Source organism: Bombus huntii, chromosome 1 (genome assembly GCF_024542735.1).
Source record: "Bombus huntii isolate Logan2020A chromosome 1, iyBomHunt1.1, whole genome shotgun sequence".
Taxonomy (NCBI): Eukaryota; Metazoa; Arthropoda; class Insecta; order Hymenoptera; family Apidae; genus Bombus; species Bombus huntii.
In genome coordinates, this window is record NC_066238.1 from 24,421,209 (window position 1) to 24,441,785 (window position 20,577).

Sequence of the window (20,577 nt, forward strand, 5' to 3'; positions counted from 1 at the left end):
GAACTTAGAAGTAGTTGTTGAGATACGATCTGATTATGCTTGCCCGAGATTTGCGACAATGGGTTTGGGCTAGAGGTGACACAACTGGTCGCCGAACGTAGCCACGGTCACGGGATGAACGTTTTTACCCAACAGGAGAAGTACCAATATTGAGGGGCACGCGCTGTATTAACAAACAAGCCCCGGGCAAGAGCAATGTCGACTCTACGCGGGTCTGCCTAGTAATGGCGCCTGGAATTTTGTCGATATCCCCGGTCAATACGCAATTGACAAATGCGATCCTATCAGTCTTTTATTCTTGTGATCACCTTGGAGAGTTTACACGCATCGTCTTGTCAGTCAGTCAGAAAGATACCGAGCGTCACAGCTAATGTCACTTTGTGTTTCAAAATATATTCAATTGTGCAAAAAGTTTCTCCGTTGACCGTGGATTCGTTATTGAACCTAAGAACGTTGTCTTTAACATCTAGAGTGTCTAATCACCACGTTTGATTGTCAAACTCTGTTAAATCAACATTTTTACATATAATTGTAAATATAATCTTCATTGAACAACAAAGATGGCTTGTCCTAATGAAGATACGTTACACGCCTCTAAGTCTAACGCCAACCCGACATATATATATATATAGGAATGTATATAATATTTACATAAGCAGTATGACGTCACCATATTAAATTTATTCAACAAACTAATTTTTTACTTAATATATTTAATGTAATAAATCACTATAAAACACAAACCATATTTATGTATTTTCATCTCGAATGTAGTGCATATACCATTTCCTTTACGTTTCATATTTTTATACGATCTCATTAAAATATTGACATGCACGTGCGTATTTACATATTTGCTGGTTTCTACCCAAAGAACAAATTGACAAAATTTTACATTTTCTGATCAACGAGATTTCTATAAGAAATGGATGAAAACCAGCTGCATAATGAATATAATTATAATTAACTTCATAATAAACTTATTTGAATGAATGAGAAAACATCTCATTTAATGAAATACGTAAAGACTTGCAAATACAATATTATTCCTAATGGTATTTTTACATGTTTCTTAAAAAGTATCTTGTAGATAATGACGAAGATTAACATAACAGATCAACGTTTTACATTCATAGAAAATATCGCTGACTGTTTCGTGTCACTCGTAAATACAGTTAATGCGATTTTACGCGTTTCCTCGAGGAAAACGGTCTGCAAAAGCACAAATGAAGGATACTAGCATTTAACTGTCATCGTGAAGATCTAAAGACAATGATTAGTACCTTTACGGATGGAAAAATTGAAAGAAAACGAGTGAAAGTTGGCGTAAAAGTTACACACTGCAACTAGAGATGCAAAAACGTGATTTTACTTGATAACTAGTAGAAACGAAACTGCGTCACCAGCGCATTAGTTTCGTTGCAATGCATTTTGCAGAAACGATTACCATGCATTTCGCAAAAGATTTATTTAAAATATTAACAAATCTAAGAAATAGAAATTAAGCGCGAATTAGGAATAGAATATTACATGAAACGAGCAAATAATATGAAGGGCAATGATAACTAAAGCTTAATGTAAAATATTAAATTTTATTAATACTCCGCTAATATTCTACTAACCAAAACTTAGTACTATAGTATTAGTACTTAGTACCGTAGTTGGTACTATACAAGTATATTAATTTTATATGCAAATATACACTTTTGGGTAAACGTTCTATTTTTGATCAAACTTTTGATAACTTTTGATAAAAAATTTGACATTGGTAACATACCAGTACAGATATCCTTCACATAACACAGCGTTCTTACAACACGGATTCGCATTAACACGATTTCAAAATTGGGAAAACCCACAACAACGTATTTCTACAAATTTCGCTCTACCACGGTTCAAGAATTGGAGAAATTGGAGAAATCCGTACAAAAAAGAACATAATGAGAACTTTTAAGTGCAGACACTGTCATTCGATGTTTTTTAGCTGAGCAAATGCGATGTGTCTTATATTTGCGTTTGGAATTTTTGAATACTGAAATTTTTAATTCATTTTTAGTTCGTAGAATGCTAACCCTTTGCATTTGACAATTTTTCTGCTATAAAGAAGTAGCAACTCCAAGCTTTTTAGATAAAAAAACCGGCGAGATTTGCGAACGCTTTAAATTAATTATTTAAAATTATTAATTATTCCTCTCGGTTATGAAGGAGTAGAATATGAACTTTTGTTAACTGTTGACACTGACCATCATCTTTACATTAATTCTTCATTTCGTATAGTATGGTTCCACACGATGCGGAATTTTTTCGGAACCTAATTAGTTTATCCTTCGTAGATATAGATACTTGTAGATTTTAACAGATTCTTTCTTTTTATAATACTTATATCGGCAAAAAAATGTTTTTAATTGTCTTATGTCGATTACTTAAATTTTTCTAGTTTTCCAACAGATATAATGATTATCCTAGAAGTTTCAAACGTGTTTTACATATGTCAAATATCTCGAAGCTAAGCGTACCAGTATCTCAGAAACTGTACAATCGGATCTAGTTGCCTTCTTTCAGTTTTATTATAAAAGGTTCAACGTATTTAAACAAAATTTGTTTACAATGAAAAATCAATTTTGCAATGTTAAAAATTATAAACGAATACCCATCTTATGAAGTTATCTTTCAACCAGTAAGAAACGTAATGTGACTCGAATCTGTTTAGAATGGCATCGATGGAATGGCTGGTATTCTTTTCCTTTTCTCGTATTCAGTTAAAATTACGGTATAAGCGCGATTACGTATCCAGTTGGTGGTGAACGGTGCAGAAGTTTACCTTCGAAAAGTCAAGTTCACGCATAAGCGCGTAAGTGGCAATCCGCCTTTGCGGTTGGCAGAAAATTACGAGAAACTGCAGCTCAAACGCTAACTGACCAATTTCCCGCTGAGATTCTGAATTTGTTTGCTTGTTTATTTGCGATGAAAACGGGGCCGTGTCAAACTAATCATAACCAGCTATTTTCTCAACAAGTACTATACATTTCGTCAAAAAAAGGGGATTGCGTACGTGATTTGTCTGTCAGAAATAAGAATGGTAATAATAGTGGCTGTTTGATACTGTTACGAGTCATTCAAAAGTTATGTCATTGTAAAATTAACTAGTTTACTATGTAAAGGAGGTTTATATACAGGGTGGTTCGTAATTGGTGGTACAAGCGGAGAGGGGGTAATTCTACGCGAAAAAAGAAGTCGAAAATATAAAATAACAATTTTTTTTTTAATTAGATCAACTTTAATTCTGTCAGAGACGTAGCAGCTACAACAAAAGTTTCCGGAGAGATAGATTTTTCATTTTATATTGCAAAAGCGAAATCTACAACAATTTATATTATTATGTATGAGGGCACGACAGATAAAAGAAAACACTGAAATAGATACTGTTATATACTTATACAACGTTAGTTAAAATTCTTAAAAATATCATTTTTGGAGTGTAAATTAAAAAATCCATTTGGCCGCTATCTTTTGCACGTCGCTCCAAACAAGATATTATTTATTTTCGACATTTAATATATTTAGAGCTAATTAATTAGAATATCAATTCTACAGGGTGGTTGGTAACTGGTGGTACAAGATTTAAATTTTTCCATCGAGACAACGATCTACAGTGAGATCCGTTATACCGCACGCGTACCGAGCGAAAATTCAAAGTCGATTTTCTCGAAAACAAAGCCTCAAACGAAAAATTTTTATTCTATATTTTCGACTCCTTTTTTCGCATAGAATCACCCCCTTTCCGCTTGTACCACTAGTTACCAACCACCCTGTACATCGTTGGTTACACATATGAAACCACATAATAAATCTACTTTTATTGATTCTCTACCTTTGATGTTGCTTGGTGGCTAAAAATGGCCAGTATTTTAGTGACATACTCGTACATATTAACATACTTGGGAGGGGAATAACATAAATGTAAATTGTATAAATAATTAATATGTGCTTCTAATTTCATAAAAACTCAAGAGTATGATTATTACCGCGATAATAAATCGTTAAAAAATGTTGAAAAGTTGCAACAAAGGTACGCGTTTGACAAAACGAAACTGAATAGAAAGATAATTTTAAAATCATTTCCCTATAATAAAAATCCAAAAATTTAGCTTAGGATGTTTGTGAAATTCATATGTTATATCATTTAGCTTATAGGTAATGAATATCGATACAAATCGGATTATAAAGTAATTTAGAAAAGTATGCTCCTGTTAATGTCTATGTAACATATATATTAATACTATTATTATTATGATATTAATATTAATATTTTATGTAAAGAAACTGTTAGCGAAGATAAAATTCCGTTTGTTCATTTTAAAAAGAATTTAGGTATAGTAAAATATTAAAATATTATAGGAATAAATCTAGTTATTAAATTGTTACTAACATAGTACTTTATAAATTACATGTTTATATTATTTGTTTTTGATCTTCTTGATTATAAATAATTAGACAATTTTCTATAGCCGATGCTTTATTATCAATTTAAAGCCGAAGCTTAACTTTCGGAATAAATGAAGTTGAAAAATCGAAAATCTTTATGCTCCAATTAGTATCTTTCTCCAGTTAAGACAGCGACTAAGCTTTAACTATCGGTTCATTGGCTGTTCAGGTCTGCTGATTGAAATTACCAAAGTGGTACGTTTTCCCTCAGTTGAAATACCATTTGATGAACTTAGAAAACTCGGTACTTAAATATCTAATTATGACACTGATACAATGATGGAAATTAGTGCTTACAATTACATTGCTGATTTTTATGTGTTTTTAAGAAACTTATAGATTAAAAAGATAAATAGGATGGCTGTAATATATAAAAATATATAAAATATGCTACAAATTATTGTTTTTTAGTTGTGTTCACAAAAATATCAATTTACATAAATGTTCTCAGTTTTCTCTAATTGTAATTAAGCGTATTTCGTATCATTATGTTAATAGTATTCCAAATGTATTCGAAACTATCGACATTACACTATCAGAACTAAATTTTAACATCGAATCTTCTCCTCTTTCTTTCACATTCTTTAAATCTGTAGTTTATTTTAAATTTAAATTACTTGACATTAATTAAAAGTGTTCATATACGTATATGTAGGTATAAAACAAGCAATAGTGAAACACGTATACATGTAATTGGAAATGGAGGCCAGTCTGATCGTGTGAAAGCCTTGAAGCTTTCAGAATCGAGGCCTGTGCAATCAATATTCTTCGACATTTCCGGTTGTAAACTGCGTCCTTTCACGAACGACTTCCAACATTCCGCTGTTATCAATGTGTATTCTAATACAGATACTTATAATCATTAATATCGATATATGTATAAAAGTAAAAATCTGACAGCAAACGACGTTTACTTCAGGAAATTTGTATACATTCTCAAACTTACAGCAAAGTTAATTATAATACTAATCAATCAGTTGTTATAATATTAATTACGTTTGAAAATGATCTGCGCATAATCGAATATATTTTACAGAAACCAATGAAATAATCTATTACTTATTGTCAACAATTAAAAATGTACATTAAGATGTTTATAATAATCTTACAATCATTACTCACATTTAACTGCAAATTTTTCACTTCATTATGTTATGTTAGCGGAGTATAGTGAAACTTCTCGAAAGATGATATTACTTATCTAAGAATTTATAACAATAAATTACATCATGAGGTACGTGGTGTCTCTTATAAACATATAATATATAATACACAGGATGGTTGGTAACTGGTGGTACAAGCGGAAAGGGAGTGATTCTACGCGAAAAAAGGAGTCGAAAATACAGAATACAAATTTTTCGTTTGAGGCTTTGTTTCCGAGAAAATCGACTTTGAATTTTCGCTCGGTACGCGTGCATTTTATCGCGTCTCGTTATAACGGATCTCACTGTAGATCGTTGTCTCGATGGAAAAATTAAAAACAAAATTTTTTATTGTATATTTTCAACTTCTTTTTTCGCGTAGAATCACCCCCTTTCCGCTTGTACCACCAGTTACCAACCACTACTGTATAATACATATAAGCAAATGAAGTCAAATTTCACAAGTTTAAAAAAAATTGCTCTAAAAGTCTGTATTCTTTCTGAAATTATCGCTACATATCTCTAAATGTGAATGCTATAATTAATTCTATAGTAGGATCTTATCCGAACCAATTATGGCACAACATTCTGCGGATAGTAATTTTATTTTCATATAATAGGAGGTCATTTTTGATGAACTATTTTATAAATATTAATATCAAACAGAAGAAGAAAATTTAGAACATAAATTAATAATTTCTTTCAGTTGTTATTCTTTTTTTCAAATTATCGTTGGGAGCAACCACCTCTAAATTCATCGATCGTCTTAAGCGAAATTTCTAAATAGTTTAAAAGATATTAAGGCTGAAAATAGCAATCAGTTACTGTCTTATTATTTGTAAACTCTTTTGACGCACTTAACTATAGATTTTCCAGTTAATAACAAAAACCTGTTCCTTATCAAAGGTACTGACATAAAGATTCTTCTCGCTCGTAATCAATGCTTGAAACCATTAGCCAACACATTCTACTGCTGCTTCTAAGAAATACAATGCTTGCATTATGAACAATTCAAAAGATTGGCACGTTTTTCCAAGGCATAAATTGCGTGATAGAATTTAGCAACGGTAAACGGATTAATGGGGACCTGGATTCGCAATGGAACTACTTTCCAAGAGACACACTTTAGCTATGTGTATCGATGCTTCATCGATTATTTCCACTTTATAGACTTCTAATTTATTTATGCGGGTCTAATGACAATTTATAGCCGATTAATCCAATAGGTACGATGAAATGCTACTTATTTTTGTTCTCGTTTGGCTCGTTACATCTAACGATAATTAACTACCATTTACGTTTTAAATATTAGCCTGGTAATTGGAATGTACTTGTGTGCCTTTTCGACTGCAAAAATAAGCTGAATAAGGTGGAGGACAGTCCTTGTGATAGTTGAAGCGTATCGGAATCATGTACTTCTAATTTGTGCCATGACGACCCAGATCTGAATCTTTCACAGTGCTTCTTTGGTCTTCTCAATTAGATATATTGCCGTTATATATTTTATTTATTATTATACATATATTATATTCTACAATATTGTATTTATTGTATATTATAATCCTATTTATGCTATTATTCTATTCTGCTTTTTTAAATTTCAAACAGTTGAAACTGATGCTTTGCTATTGTATAAATACAGGGTGGTTGGTAACTGGTGGTACAAGCGGAAAGGGGGTGGTTCTACGCGAAAAAGGAAGTCGAAAATATAGAATAAAAAATTTTTTTTAATTTCTTCTTTTTTATATATATATATATTACATTTTGGACCCTTTTACTTTCTTTTTTAATTTGCGATATAAATTGCGATATAAACGTGTCTGTGCTCAATCAATGTAGAGTTTAATATCAAAAAGGTTATAAAAGGATAGACAGATGTAGAATATAACAAATATTCAAAAAATAGATATACAATAACTTTTTATAGAATAATTTATAGAATAATTAGAATAGAAAAATTTTTTTCTTTAATTTTTCCATCGAGACAACGATCTACCGCACGCGTACCGAGCTAAAATTCAAAGTCGATTTTCTCGAAAACAAAGACTCCAACGAAAAATTTTTATTCTATATCTTCGACTTCTTTTTTCGCGTAGAATCACCCCCTTTCCGCTTGTACCACCAGTACACCTTAATAGGTTATTATCTCTTCATAAATTGAATAAATTATATGTTTTAATATAGCTATACGTTTAAATTAAATATATTAGATATGAAGAAGTAAAAGAATTATTATATGTAATATTGTAATCATAACGCTTTCAGCCCTCTTATTACGTCATTCAAATTAGTGATCAAATTAATTGCTATTGATAAAAATGAACTATCAGAAGAAAAAAAAACGTGCTAATTCGTGTATATAATATCTATTTTAAATATTTAATATACTACTCGTAAGCCAAACAACGATTGTGTCACTCAATTGTGTAATCCTTTAGTTTGCTTCTTAGCAGTAGGTGTATATTCCAAAATATTATAATGTAGATATTTTCTAAAGATTTCAATACATTAAGTGACACAATATAATTGTATAATTATTATAATTATAACGTCGTATAACATTGAACATATATTTTCCCATCAGCTCAGGCTCATCAGTCTCTTTCTTTTTTAAATCTACCGAACATTTGTAGCAGAAAAGCACGCGATTAGATCTCTATATTTTTGCCACATGATCCTCGTTATTTGTAATAATTTCGGTTAAAGAATTTAAGAAACAGAAGACTTACAGTTAAATTTGGTTTCTGACGCAACTCGTCATTTCATAATTTTTAATAGAATGCTTTTAATTAAATGTCTTTTAATTAATGCTAATCGTTTTTATTATAAAACAGATTGTTGCTACAATCAGACATCTACAAATATGATTTGCCATATATGATTCTATTCAACAATTATAAATAATAATTATTGACACATTTTCCACGAAAAAATCGTTCTATCCGTTAATCATTGCAATTGTTTCCATTATAAATAAATCGCATAAACTACCACGAAATTATTCTAATTAAAAAAAATTGTGGAAATCCTTTGCATATATCCTAAAGAAAATCATCACCTATTCAAATAATTTGCTCATTTATTTACATACCCAATCCTCTACGAGCGTTTCAGCTTCAAAGGAGCTATACATCTTGATATTTTCTATTACATTCTTTACACTCAATTTATGTCGTTCAGGAATGCGATTTTATTCTCCTAGATACTCGTATATCGAAACTTCGAATGTTTAGCACTCAAAGTCGTACATATTTAAGATACTTCGGCAATTCTTCGGCAATTCTTTAACCTGAAAGGTATTCACGAAAGAGTGGAACGTTGGAGGAGGAAGTAAATTCGAGCTGGACCGGGAAGGACGAAATGGTGAACTTATGTGAGCAATGCGCGCCAGGTTGAGAAGGCCGCGGGCGTTCTTAGAAGGTAACAGGTTCAGACTTAACGGTGTAATACCCCCACTATCTTTAGCATTTCTTCTACTGTCGTCGGTCTCCTCGGTCAAGGACACGCTGAATCAGGTTAGTCGCCTTCCGAAATTTTAGTTTTAAATTTCTTTTTTACATCTTTATACGAATATTTTAGATTGTATATTTTTATACAAGCTATTTTAATACAGAAATAACGTCGATTGCGTTATTCCTTTGTTTCAATGCTTTAATTTAATTGGTTTTCAATATGTTTTAATTTTTATCTCAAACACGTCATCTTTGATTTGTTTACGCTGGCAATTAATTCACTTTTGTCTAATACTTTATCATTGATTAGATTTATCGATATTGTGGAAATTTAAACAAGTTTGTCAGCTTTCAGTGGAGAATAAATGATATAATGTATGCATAAATAAATAATGACAATTTTTCTATTAGATGTGTGTTAGTCTATTTCATGACATTTTCACACTAATGCATATTGAGTGTTATAAACAAACAATTCACAAAAGAAAAAAGCGAAATGCATTTCATAGTTAAGGTAAATTATCATGATTTGGAATATTTTAATTCTTTTATTCATAATATAAATGAATAAAATAAAAATATTTATTTATTTGTCATTTAAATAATTTAGAAATCACTTGATTTTTAATAATAGTAATTTAGAAATCGCAAATTAATTATTAGTAAAATGCAATGTTACATGACAATGATACATCATTAAACGTCATTACATCATTTCATCCAAAGAATTTTGAGTTTGAGTTCGTAAAATATTATATTACAAACAGAATTTAATTTCTACACTATTAAAGACATCATAAATAGAGATGACAAATTTCCATTCATAATATTTGTGAATATTCAAGATTCACTTAAAAACAAAAGTCTTTGATGTTAATATGGTTATTAAGTTTTAATACAATTTTATGTTTCATAAATAACGATTCGTAACGCGGTGAAATACTTCATACAGGCGTGACCGGAAGTACGCATTAATTTCCTCGGAACGTCAAACTTTCTCTTAAGCCCACATCCGCGAACGTATTTCCCGGTTACACACCTATCCCAACGACTCGTGCGAGAATTTTTCTATCAGCGCAATCTATTCACCGTGTTTTTTACATGCAATATTCTCTTCGCATTTTTATTTAAATCATCGAACACTTTACGATTCCTACGTTTCAACGCAACGCTAACAAGGAAAGAAACTGGGGGAACTAACATTCTTAAACGAAAAAAGAATCGAAGAAGCTACTTGTAAAAATGCCAGTTCAAAGAATATGTACGTAAGTTTTATAAAAATTAAGGCACTTTAATGGATAAATAATACAAATAATACTTGCAATTTACTGCCTAACTCGTTATATTGAAATTTTACAAACATTCACGAAGAATCGACAACCTTGTGATCTATATTCCTTAATATTGGAAGCGTTTTGATTTTTGGAAAAAAATGGGAGCCCGACCAAATCTGAGATTACTTCTTCCTAACTTCCTAATATATCCGGCAGGACAGCCAGCTACGCTCGTCAAGGCCCAGAATTGAAAACAGCGAGTCGCGAGTTCGAATCCTCGGCATGTGATATAAGGTTTTTATAAAAAAAAACGTAAAAACCAAAATTTCTCTTAAAATATACTACAGGTAAGCGGCCAGCCCCTCCCTTGCATGTGTTGTGGGTGTACTTCCTGGGAGTGTACTCGATTAAAAAGGTGTGCTTGGTGTTGAGCACACAGGGGCCCGACGATTAACTTCCGCACTTAGTCTACTGTTCCGCCCGTGGAGGTTTTAGCCGGTAAGAATCCGGCACTACCTTCTTGCACAAGGGTCGTAATAAGGTGTCTATGAAGATTTCCTCCACGTAAAAAAAAAAAAAAAAAAAAAGAAACCCCTAACGCCAAATTATTTTTTAATAGCCAGGAATTATTAGGACTGGCTGGAACAAGAGGACGCGGGAATGTTCCTAATCTATCTAATACCTAAATAAATATAATATGTTAAACAAAATAAACATTTATTTTAAAGAATTGCTAAGTAAATATTAATCATTTTTATAATAATCTTATATGAAAATTTTTAATAGCTCATATTGAGATATAACTTATAATTAGAAGTCATAGATGATCAGAAATTACCTATGCCATTTATAGGCTATATTTTAAAAGTTAAATAATAAATAGTTTGGTTGAGTGAAATATAAATAATTTAATTATTCTTATTTTTGCATTCTCCTTCATAACAAATGAAATATAAAACCTAAATTTGCTGGAATATTAGAAAGTTTACTGAATATGATTAACTTTATAAAAATAAAACAAATGGAATTTTGCAAATTTCTAATTATTCGATCTGATTTGGTATAAAATTGCGACATTATAAAAGGGAATTCAATCATTTACAAACTGTTACTCGTTAATTCTCCAATACTATTAGTTGACAAATTATCGTCTAAAATAACCGAACCGAAGAATTGAGTCTATCGCTTGTAGACCTTTTACATATAATTACTTCTGTAATTGTAAAATGTAAACACAAAACATAAGAACTTTCATTTCTATGCTGGACACGTATTGTTGTATAACTTTTTATACAACCCACATTTGATAAATTGTATGATATAATGGGAAATAGGTAGAACCTATTTTTCACTCGATCCTCATACAATTTTATGTCTCATAATGGCTACTGAAAAAATAACATTTTCTCGTAACTTTTAAAGAATATATGGACTTACCGCAAAACGGAACCCCTTCTGGTGTCCAAGAGCCATCAACCTGACACTGTCTCCGCGCAGGACCAAGGAGTTCAAACCCACGTTCGCAAGAATACGTAGCCACTGTGCCCTCGGGCAATATCGTGTCCTTTAGAAGGGCATCCTCTTCGTCTATAACGTCTTCGGCACCTGTTCCTGTGAACCGAACGCTACTATGTGCAGGAGCCCCAGGGTAACCGCATCCGGCACCGTTGCAGCCTGTAATCCAATACAAAGACACGATCATTATCAAGTAACTGACAGCGGTTATCAGACTTTAATGTGTTAAACACCAGTGTAAACGCGGATGACCTAATAATAATAACGAACAGTTTCGCGCCTGTCATCAATTCGATCACTTCGAGTTCGAGTTAATTCTGTTGCATCTTTTGCTCCATTTTTAACCAAATCGTATTTTTTTTTTTTTTTTGTCATTAGGAAATTTTTCAAACTGGAGGCAAGTGTGAAAATCTAATTACCAATCTGCTCCATTTTTAACCGAATCTTTTTTTTTTTTTGTCATTAGGAAATTTTTCAAACTGGAGGCAAGTGCGAAAATCTAATTACCAATCTGCAAGATTTTTCTCTTAAGATATTACATCTTTTACTCGTCTGAAACTGAAACGAGATTGAGACAAAAGATTGGAGAACTGCAGTATGTATTAATTTGTTCATTTTTAAATACTTTATTTTCAATCGTATTCTGTGTTTGACGCAATAAAAACTATCAATGGTATTTATATGTAAGACGTAGAATACAAATTAAAATTAAGTAATTCCTAGTTCAATTCGAATTCGAGTAAATTTCATTGAAAATAAAGATGTATTAAAAAGTTTTCTAACAATCGAGCGCTGAATATAATTATTTTATAGTAAAGTGGTAATAGCATGGATTCCATTCGAAATGAGAATAATCTTCGAATATTGCAAAATTAATATGATTTAAAGAGGATATCATATAGAGAATTTTGCTGCGTGTGAATTAAAAGAAATACGTCCTCTGATAATTAGTTGAAGTTTCTTCGACATACATTATAAAGTTTACAAATAAAACAACATATCGTTATAATATAATTCTTGATAATAATTACTTATTATAACATAGACTCTATCAGTATTCAAATCGCGTAGTGGCCACTACTTTCTTTTAAATTCCTAACAATAAACAACGTGGAATAAATTCATACGTTTTATACAGTTACATGAGAATCTTAAGGAAAGACCTTTAGAGAACAACTTTTACATATATTTCAATATACAAGAACCATTCTCTTTAACTTTTGAAAGAAAATTATTCCTGAACTCTCTTAACCAATATTATTGACAAAATTTTACAGGTTATAAATTACCAGTGCTAATAAATTTTCCTTTATAACAATAACAAGTATAGTAAGGAAACTAAATTTAGTGATAAAAGTACAATTCTACGCAGGTAAATTTTATAAATGATAGGTAAGCTGATTACTCTATGGCACATAATATTTGAAATAAAATTATTGTATTTAAGATAAGATAAAATTAAAAATAAAATTGTACACAATTTTAAAAACTATTTGTGCAACGGGAATTTATAACCCACATCTTACCACTTATTAATTCGTTACTACTATTAATTAGTAAATTAAATACTTGTTGCAATAAGCTACACTTGCTTTTCAAAAATACTAGAAACTATTCAAGAAAGTTCTAACGTCATTCTAACGTCAACAAAAGGTATCAAATTGTTCAAAGGGAATAAAGAATATTTTTTAAATCAATTTTTGTCAGATTCGAATACGTCCAATTAAATGAAAGATTTTCCACCATCGGACGAAGAATGGAGAAAGCTTTGTTTTGACGAAAATAAACAATCGGTCGTTTCAATCGATCGTCGATTCTAATTGCGTAAAGTGAACGGCAGAAAGACAAAAGGCAGGAAAAAAACGGAAAGGTAGAATCGCTGAGCTGAATGTCTATTTGCGTTCACGGAGGTGACGACGCTCTTGCCGGCCATTGAAATCATCGGCTTGAAAACTCCAACGCTCGATGAGGCAACGTCCCGCTTTGCAATGACTTTAATGCAGCTCGTGCGTGATGACGTGAGTTGCATGTCCCATCAGAGGCCAACGGCAACAGTACCGTCAGCCACACTTGTCCGTGGTGCCCACCACGTATTTACACTGATTACCAAGCGAGCAATAAAACGTTGCGTTATTTGTGTAATTAGTCACGAAAGATTGAAGTGCAATCATCATCCTCGTTTCTTTTATAATATATTTTTTTCTTTTTTCTTTTTGTAATCTAAGGTCAAATTCGTGGTACAGTTATCTGTAAACGGTAAATGATTGTTTATATTTTTATGTAGATAAATTAAAAAAGTGGAATTTAAACGGAGGTTTGTTTCGCTCTAAATCAGTGTTTTCCAACTTTCTTTAAGTCACGATTCCATTTTATAATGATAAATCAACTTGTGATTCTCTCCGCCGCATATAGATCTAAAGAAACACATTTTATAATGTAAAGAAAATACATGAAATATAAATATTTCATAATATGATTATAATTAGTATATGTATATATATTTTTTATATTAATTGAAATGCGTTTTGGAGGGCGCGATGCACAAAGTAGCAACTTGAGTTCTGAATATTATATCAATTACTTTAACTCTGAATATTTTTTAATATTATCCACGCATTCTGTACATTTTTTCTCACTTTCCCAGCGATATACAATTATCCTCAATCTACTTATTAGTTACGATCAAAATAGTGATAATTTTTTTTGCGATTAAAGTAAAATATAACGTGTAATATAAAATGCTGATAGTCAGATCAACATTTTGTTTGCTTGCCTTGTATCTGTCGTAAATTTAATATTTGAATATTTGCATATGATTTATAAAAAAGATTTTTGAAATCCAATACACTTGGAAATTTTTATGAATCTATCTACAAATGATGAAACGATATTAATGATAAAATCATAACGCTTAGGAACTTAATATTATTGCGATTATTATATTTTCTAAATCTAAGGAGCTCATACCTAATTACATATAAATCAATCGTTATATAAAAGATTGAAAATTAACACTAGTTTATAAATTATATGATTACTTAATACACGCTTCTTCGCTTATAGAATCTCCTGAAAAATTAACTTATTTATAAATTAATACTTTCGATCGAGACAAAGAGTAATGTTCTACCATTACACTTTCTGCCAAGTAAAGCCAACTTTTATGCGAAATCTTTTCAATATCCGCAATAATATCGTTTTACCGATTATATTTTGTTCTCTGAAACCTTTGAGAGAATGTCGATCAGGTCAGCCAAGCTACGTGAATTCAAATTCCTTAAATTCAATTAACTTGATTTACATATAAGTTACTTGACTCAAGGTAATTTGAATTTAAATCACCCAATTTTAACTGGACGTCTTAACGGAAATAGCGTTAAAGAAGATGCTGCGTGAAAATAGAAGAACAAACTAGAAATAATACCGTACTGCCAAATTGAAATAATCTCAACTTCATCTAAAATCTAACTGGACATTGCAGATAAATCACGGGTTCACACTGGTAAAGTGGTTTCAAGTTCTTTCAGTTCCAGTTTCTTGAATTCAGATATGATATGATGAATTTCAATGAAATCGTAAATTATACCATGATTTTTTAGCTTATTTTAAGGACAGACTTGAATTTGTTTTATTGTTAAAACACGTTATATTTCAGACAAATTAGGATTAGATTCGTAATGGTTCGATATAGAAGATAAATCACACTTTAGTTTGCGTCGCGAAACAAGTTTCTTTAACACGTTGACTGGCACGCGTGTTTTCAAGGAAATCTCCGTCAGGCCACGCGTACAACAGTACCAAACGTTCTCTGCTAGGTGCTCCCATCGATATTTTAGTAATGCGAGTCGCTCAAGCGGTGGTCTCAAGAATGATCTTTCGTTTCGTTTGTTCGCAACGTTAAAACCACTAGCTGGGTTGCATATAACGAAGGAAAGTGTGGTATAGATTATTCCGACCAAATGGTTTCTTATGCCACCACAATTGGAAAAGGAATCAAATGGTACAGAAAACTTGGCATTCGATTCCTTCTGGAAATTTCTGTTGTAAACGCTTTGACGGATTACAAAATTGGAACAAGGAAAAATATAAATATTAGAATATTTAGACAATTGTTAATTGCAAAATTATTAGGGTTGTCTGAAAATACAAAAAATCCTTGTCTTCGACGGAGTCGGCATAATATCGCCGTTCGGAAAAACGATTCCGGAAGAAGCATTAGACACGCGTGCGAACTACGTTATGCAAATAAAAGACGTCGAATGGACCGAAGAAAGGCATAAAAGAATTTGAAGAAAACAACAACTTATTGTCCAAATTGTCCCGACCAACCTCAGCTATGTATAGAATGCTTTAAAGTTTTACATCTAAATAATTTTTTTGATAAACCATTTTCGTATTTTTATTTTATAACAATTCAACTATTATTACAATTAATTGTTAATTAACAATTTATTATTATGGAATATCTTTTCAAATACCTACGACGATCCTTCGCAAGTAGTCAAATAAGCGACACCCGAATGTGGGTTACGTGGCCTGACCAGAAACTTTGCTGACATCCGAATACGGGTGGCGGTCAACATGTTAAGAGATAAAAGCAATAAATACGGGTTAATTGGATGCAGAATACTTGCATGATATATTGAATTATAGCGTAATTTAGTTCTTCCGGAGCAATATAGACGTTATTTCATACCTCTGCAGGAATATACCGTTTACATTATTCTTCAACAGATAGAGAAAAGATAATTGAACGTACGTGAACTGACGCGAAGAGGAATGAAATTGAATTGAAGATTTACTCTCTTAACTACGAAGTTATTCGTTCTCTTTGCCATGCCTTTTGAAATTATCATCGTAATCGGGTATTGCATACAGGATGGATGGATTACAGCGATCTTAATGTAATTCGTGTGAAGGATTTCTACGTTTCATCTATTTCTATTTTGTATTGTTCTATTACTTGTTTTCTGTTATTATTTCTATTAACCCTCAACTGGCACCGTTAGATTACGACAGTACGTCTTAAGATCACACGTTGCCATTATTTACATAACATATTTGAGAAATTATTCAATATAATAAATAAGATTTGATACAGTATTATGTAATGATATATCATATCGTTTACACGTTAATGTGCGATATTATTATGCGACAATAATTATGTGTCACTTTATTGAAATAATGATATAATTTTCTTCTGAATTATTTCATAATCTGTCTACCAAATACGGTCATTTTTTATTTGAAGAAATATTTAGCCAAATAATTCCTGATTCTCTTACATCAACTGCATTAAAAGCGCATATTTTTCACAGCCATATACACATGGTTCACACATTTCTAACTCAGAGATAATCGTAATGAAAACAAATACAGTTACGTTATAAAAAACGATGTAGTTTACAAATTACTTAAATCATACTTCAAATACGATATTTAAAACCCTAAATCTTTTGTCATTCCATCTAAAGAGATTAACTAGTATAAAAGATTATATACAGATGCTTTATTTGATCACGAGGTAAGATAAAGTTACTTTTCGTAAATTATCTTGAAAATAAAAATTAAGTTAAAGCGATCCGTTATTTTAAATTTAAAATTGTTATTTTTATTCCAAATAAAACTCATTCGTATCAATATTAATTATATTATATATTATATAATATTATATAATATTAAAATGACTCTTAGAGCTTATTCACGTTCCTATATCATCGATTCACTTGATTCTCCAATTAAAGACAGTATAAGTACTACAATCGTGAATGAATTGATTCCAAGTCAGCAGATTGTATTGTGAGCATCAAGAGCCGTTAAATCAATAATCTTTGGCAACTACCGGCTGCTCGTGGGCGTAGATAAACAGAAGAAAACACCACGATTACCACGAACCCGTAACGGAAACGATAATGCAAGCAGCTCACATCCTGCGGCTTTCGCGCAATCACCTAGGAAGTCATCGGCTATGCCGACGTACAACGTACGTGCACGCGTGTAAATCCAATGGACAAAGGGGGAACTGCATGAAAATGGAGAGGCCTCGCAAAATTTCACCTCGTCTGCTTGCGTAACGCGACAATTTTTCTTCTTCAACATCGTCGATTCTTTTCCTTTTTTCTTTTTTTGTCATCCGCCCGCTGTTGTCATTCTGGCCATTGGACCGAGAGGTTCGAGTTGCTTTCCAACACGATTCGCATTCCGCACGCGCGGATCCATTGTTCGCTTTTACACGAAAACCAAATGATTTCTAGCTGTTCTCTTCTTCAGCCTGTTGCAATCTTTTTTGTAAGCATCGAGAATTTATTGTCGGAGAATTTATAGTCGAACGTTTTTCGACTAAGAGCCGAACTTAATTTCATTTATTTTACACGATGCTTGGAATGTCGGAACAGAAGCGTTATATTGTCAAGAAAGCGGAGTCGAAGATTAAAAGTAGAACAAGCATTTGATTTTGTAGTTTGAACGTTTCAATGACTTCTTTGAGAGTAGTGACATATCGTAATGAATACTTCTATGAAACGTATCGAAAATTATGAAAATTATTTTAAATAAAAATATTCCAATTTGGCAGAGTTATATTCTTCCAAAACAAACAGCTTAAGAATACGACAACTTTCAACGTGACCTAATATTAGCTCATTGGATTTTCTTGTATGGGAAACTTATATTAACTGAAAGACAAAAGAAAGGTATAAAACTGGTATATGTAAGTCGTACCTTCCCTCGAAGAGAGTAGATTAGGAGATTCGAAAGTGGTTTGCAATAGAAGTCTGGTATTTAGGTTTATTGCAGGATGTCGATTATCGAAGGTACAAAAGAAGAATGAGATGGGCCTGAGATCTATAGATAACGGCTTCTGACATGTCTCAATAACTAGGTGTTAACTGTAAATATATTAACTTGTAGGATTATTTAGGAGACAATAGAAAATGGCACGTGCGCGACTACAATGCCATACAACTCTGAGAAAAGATAACGGAAGTATTGTGACATAAATTTTTCAGGATATGTACGAGTATCGATGCGTGTACATTTGTTAAAAATATCAAAGTTAACTCTTACTGTGAAAACCGATTCATCAACGTTACACTTTTCAATAGGATAACAGTTGTTGAGAAATCTGGAAATATTTATACAATGTCTGCAAACGTCTGAAATTGTAAATGTAATTTAAATTACGGTAAATAAATATTGGGAGTCCGTAGTGTTTCCAAGTGTGGAGAACGATTATATGTTATAAACTTCTGTGAAATAATTAAATAGAAAATTCTGAAAAATGCTATTAATTCGTCATTAAATGTAACGAAAAATGTTTGCAGAAAAAGATGCAAGATTAGTGAACAGAAAAAGTGTTTTTCAAACAGACAATATTTAGTTTCAAGTATAAAACAAAAGTTTTTTAATGACAAAAACCAAATTGCTTTGGAATCACGAAAACTGCTTGAAACAATGGATCGCAAAAAAATACGAACATTTTTCGACAAACTTTATGAGGCTATCCAATAAATAGCTAAATGTACCGTAAAAGAGGCAATGCATGAAATATTTAATAAAATTCTAACTTCTATAAAAATATATTACCTTCTGATCTTTTTGAAATATTACTACGAACTTCTTGAACAACCCAATAGCATGAAGTGAAACACACACATTAGATGTAGTGTCATGTTCGAATTATCCCGAACGCGAAAGACCTACATTTACAAAATAGAGGTTAGAAATATCTGTTAGACTTTATTCTCCCAAAAAGTAGCAGATAATTCTAATTGATTACCATGGCTGTCGAAGCGACATTCTTCAAAGGATAACTGACTAAACGGTTCCGAATGTAGACATAGAAATGATGACTACGTAACGGTTCAGGCCACGCGATTTACATATTTATCAGTTACTTTGTCTGTTCTTCCTGTCCCATACTGAACGACCGGAGTATCAAAACGTTTAAGCGTACGATACCTACCATCATTTTACCGTATGTATTTCCCGCCGGCCAAACATTTGTCTCGAATGGGCAAACAAAGAAGACAAAAGTGAAACCGTAACTGGAAATGAAGGATGGAGCGTTGATGCAATCGCTATTTGCTAATATGACTAATATTATAGTCATATAAGCAGTGATGTCAACCTATACAAAATAATTTTTTCAACTTGTAGACAAATATATTCCTATATATGTACATGTTGTTATTTCTATACTCAGAGGTACGATCACAATAGTTATTATTTTATAGTTATTATTTTCACACCGTTCTGAGCCAAAAAAAACTTTATTGCACGCGCTTACGAAAACTAGGGATAAAAACAAAAAGGCATCTTAAGCCTATCGATTAAATCTATCGATTGCAACTAGTTTCTTATAACTAACGCATCTGCATATGGATGGCGAGCACGAACTCACGTTGTCATTTTCAACAGTACATATGTGTGATTCACAAAAATATTCGAACGCTGAGCATAGAGCATTTTTATGCACGTGTCATGTATGTTATATGAAAGTTTAGGAAATTTCAGTAGGATTGTAATGGGACACAATTAGCGTCATAACAGTGATAAAATTTGAAACCAACCTCAAAATGTATATAGAAATTATTACAAACATATATCGAATAAAAGATTAATACACAGCAATTAAATCGTATTATATCGAGGGTTATTATCTTTGTCAAATATACAGTTATACGAAATATCTTGTAGCTTGTACGT

The 20,577-nt window shown here is 31.7% G+C and overlaps 1 protein-coding gene across 2 annotated transcripts in view; it reads right to left on the reverse strand.

Moving 5' to 3' along the window:
• The window catches only part of LOC126866478 (uncharacterized), an 86,041-nt gene that overhangs the window by 48,349 nt on the left and 17,115 nt on the right, over positions 1-20,577 (reverse strand). Inside the window, exons 1-2 of one of the 2 annotated variants that reach the window (XM_050620086.1) lie at positions 19,835-19,955; positions 11,791-12,027 (exon numbers count right to left, since the gene is read on the reverse strand). Coding sequence is in view for 1 of the 2 variants with exons in the window: in XM_050620085.1 (XP_050476042.1) it covers positions 11,791-12,027 (237 nt within the window). In the remaining variant the exon portion in view is untranslated. Of the gene's footprint in view, positions 1-11,790; positions 12,028-19,834; positions 19,956-20,577 lie in introns of those variants that run through there. The other variant, XM_050620085.1, reaches the window with a different exon arrangement.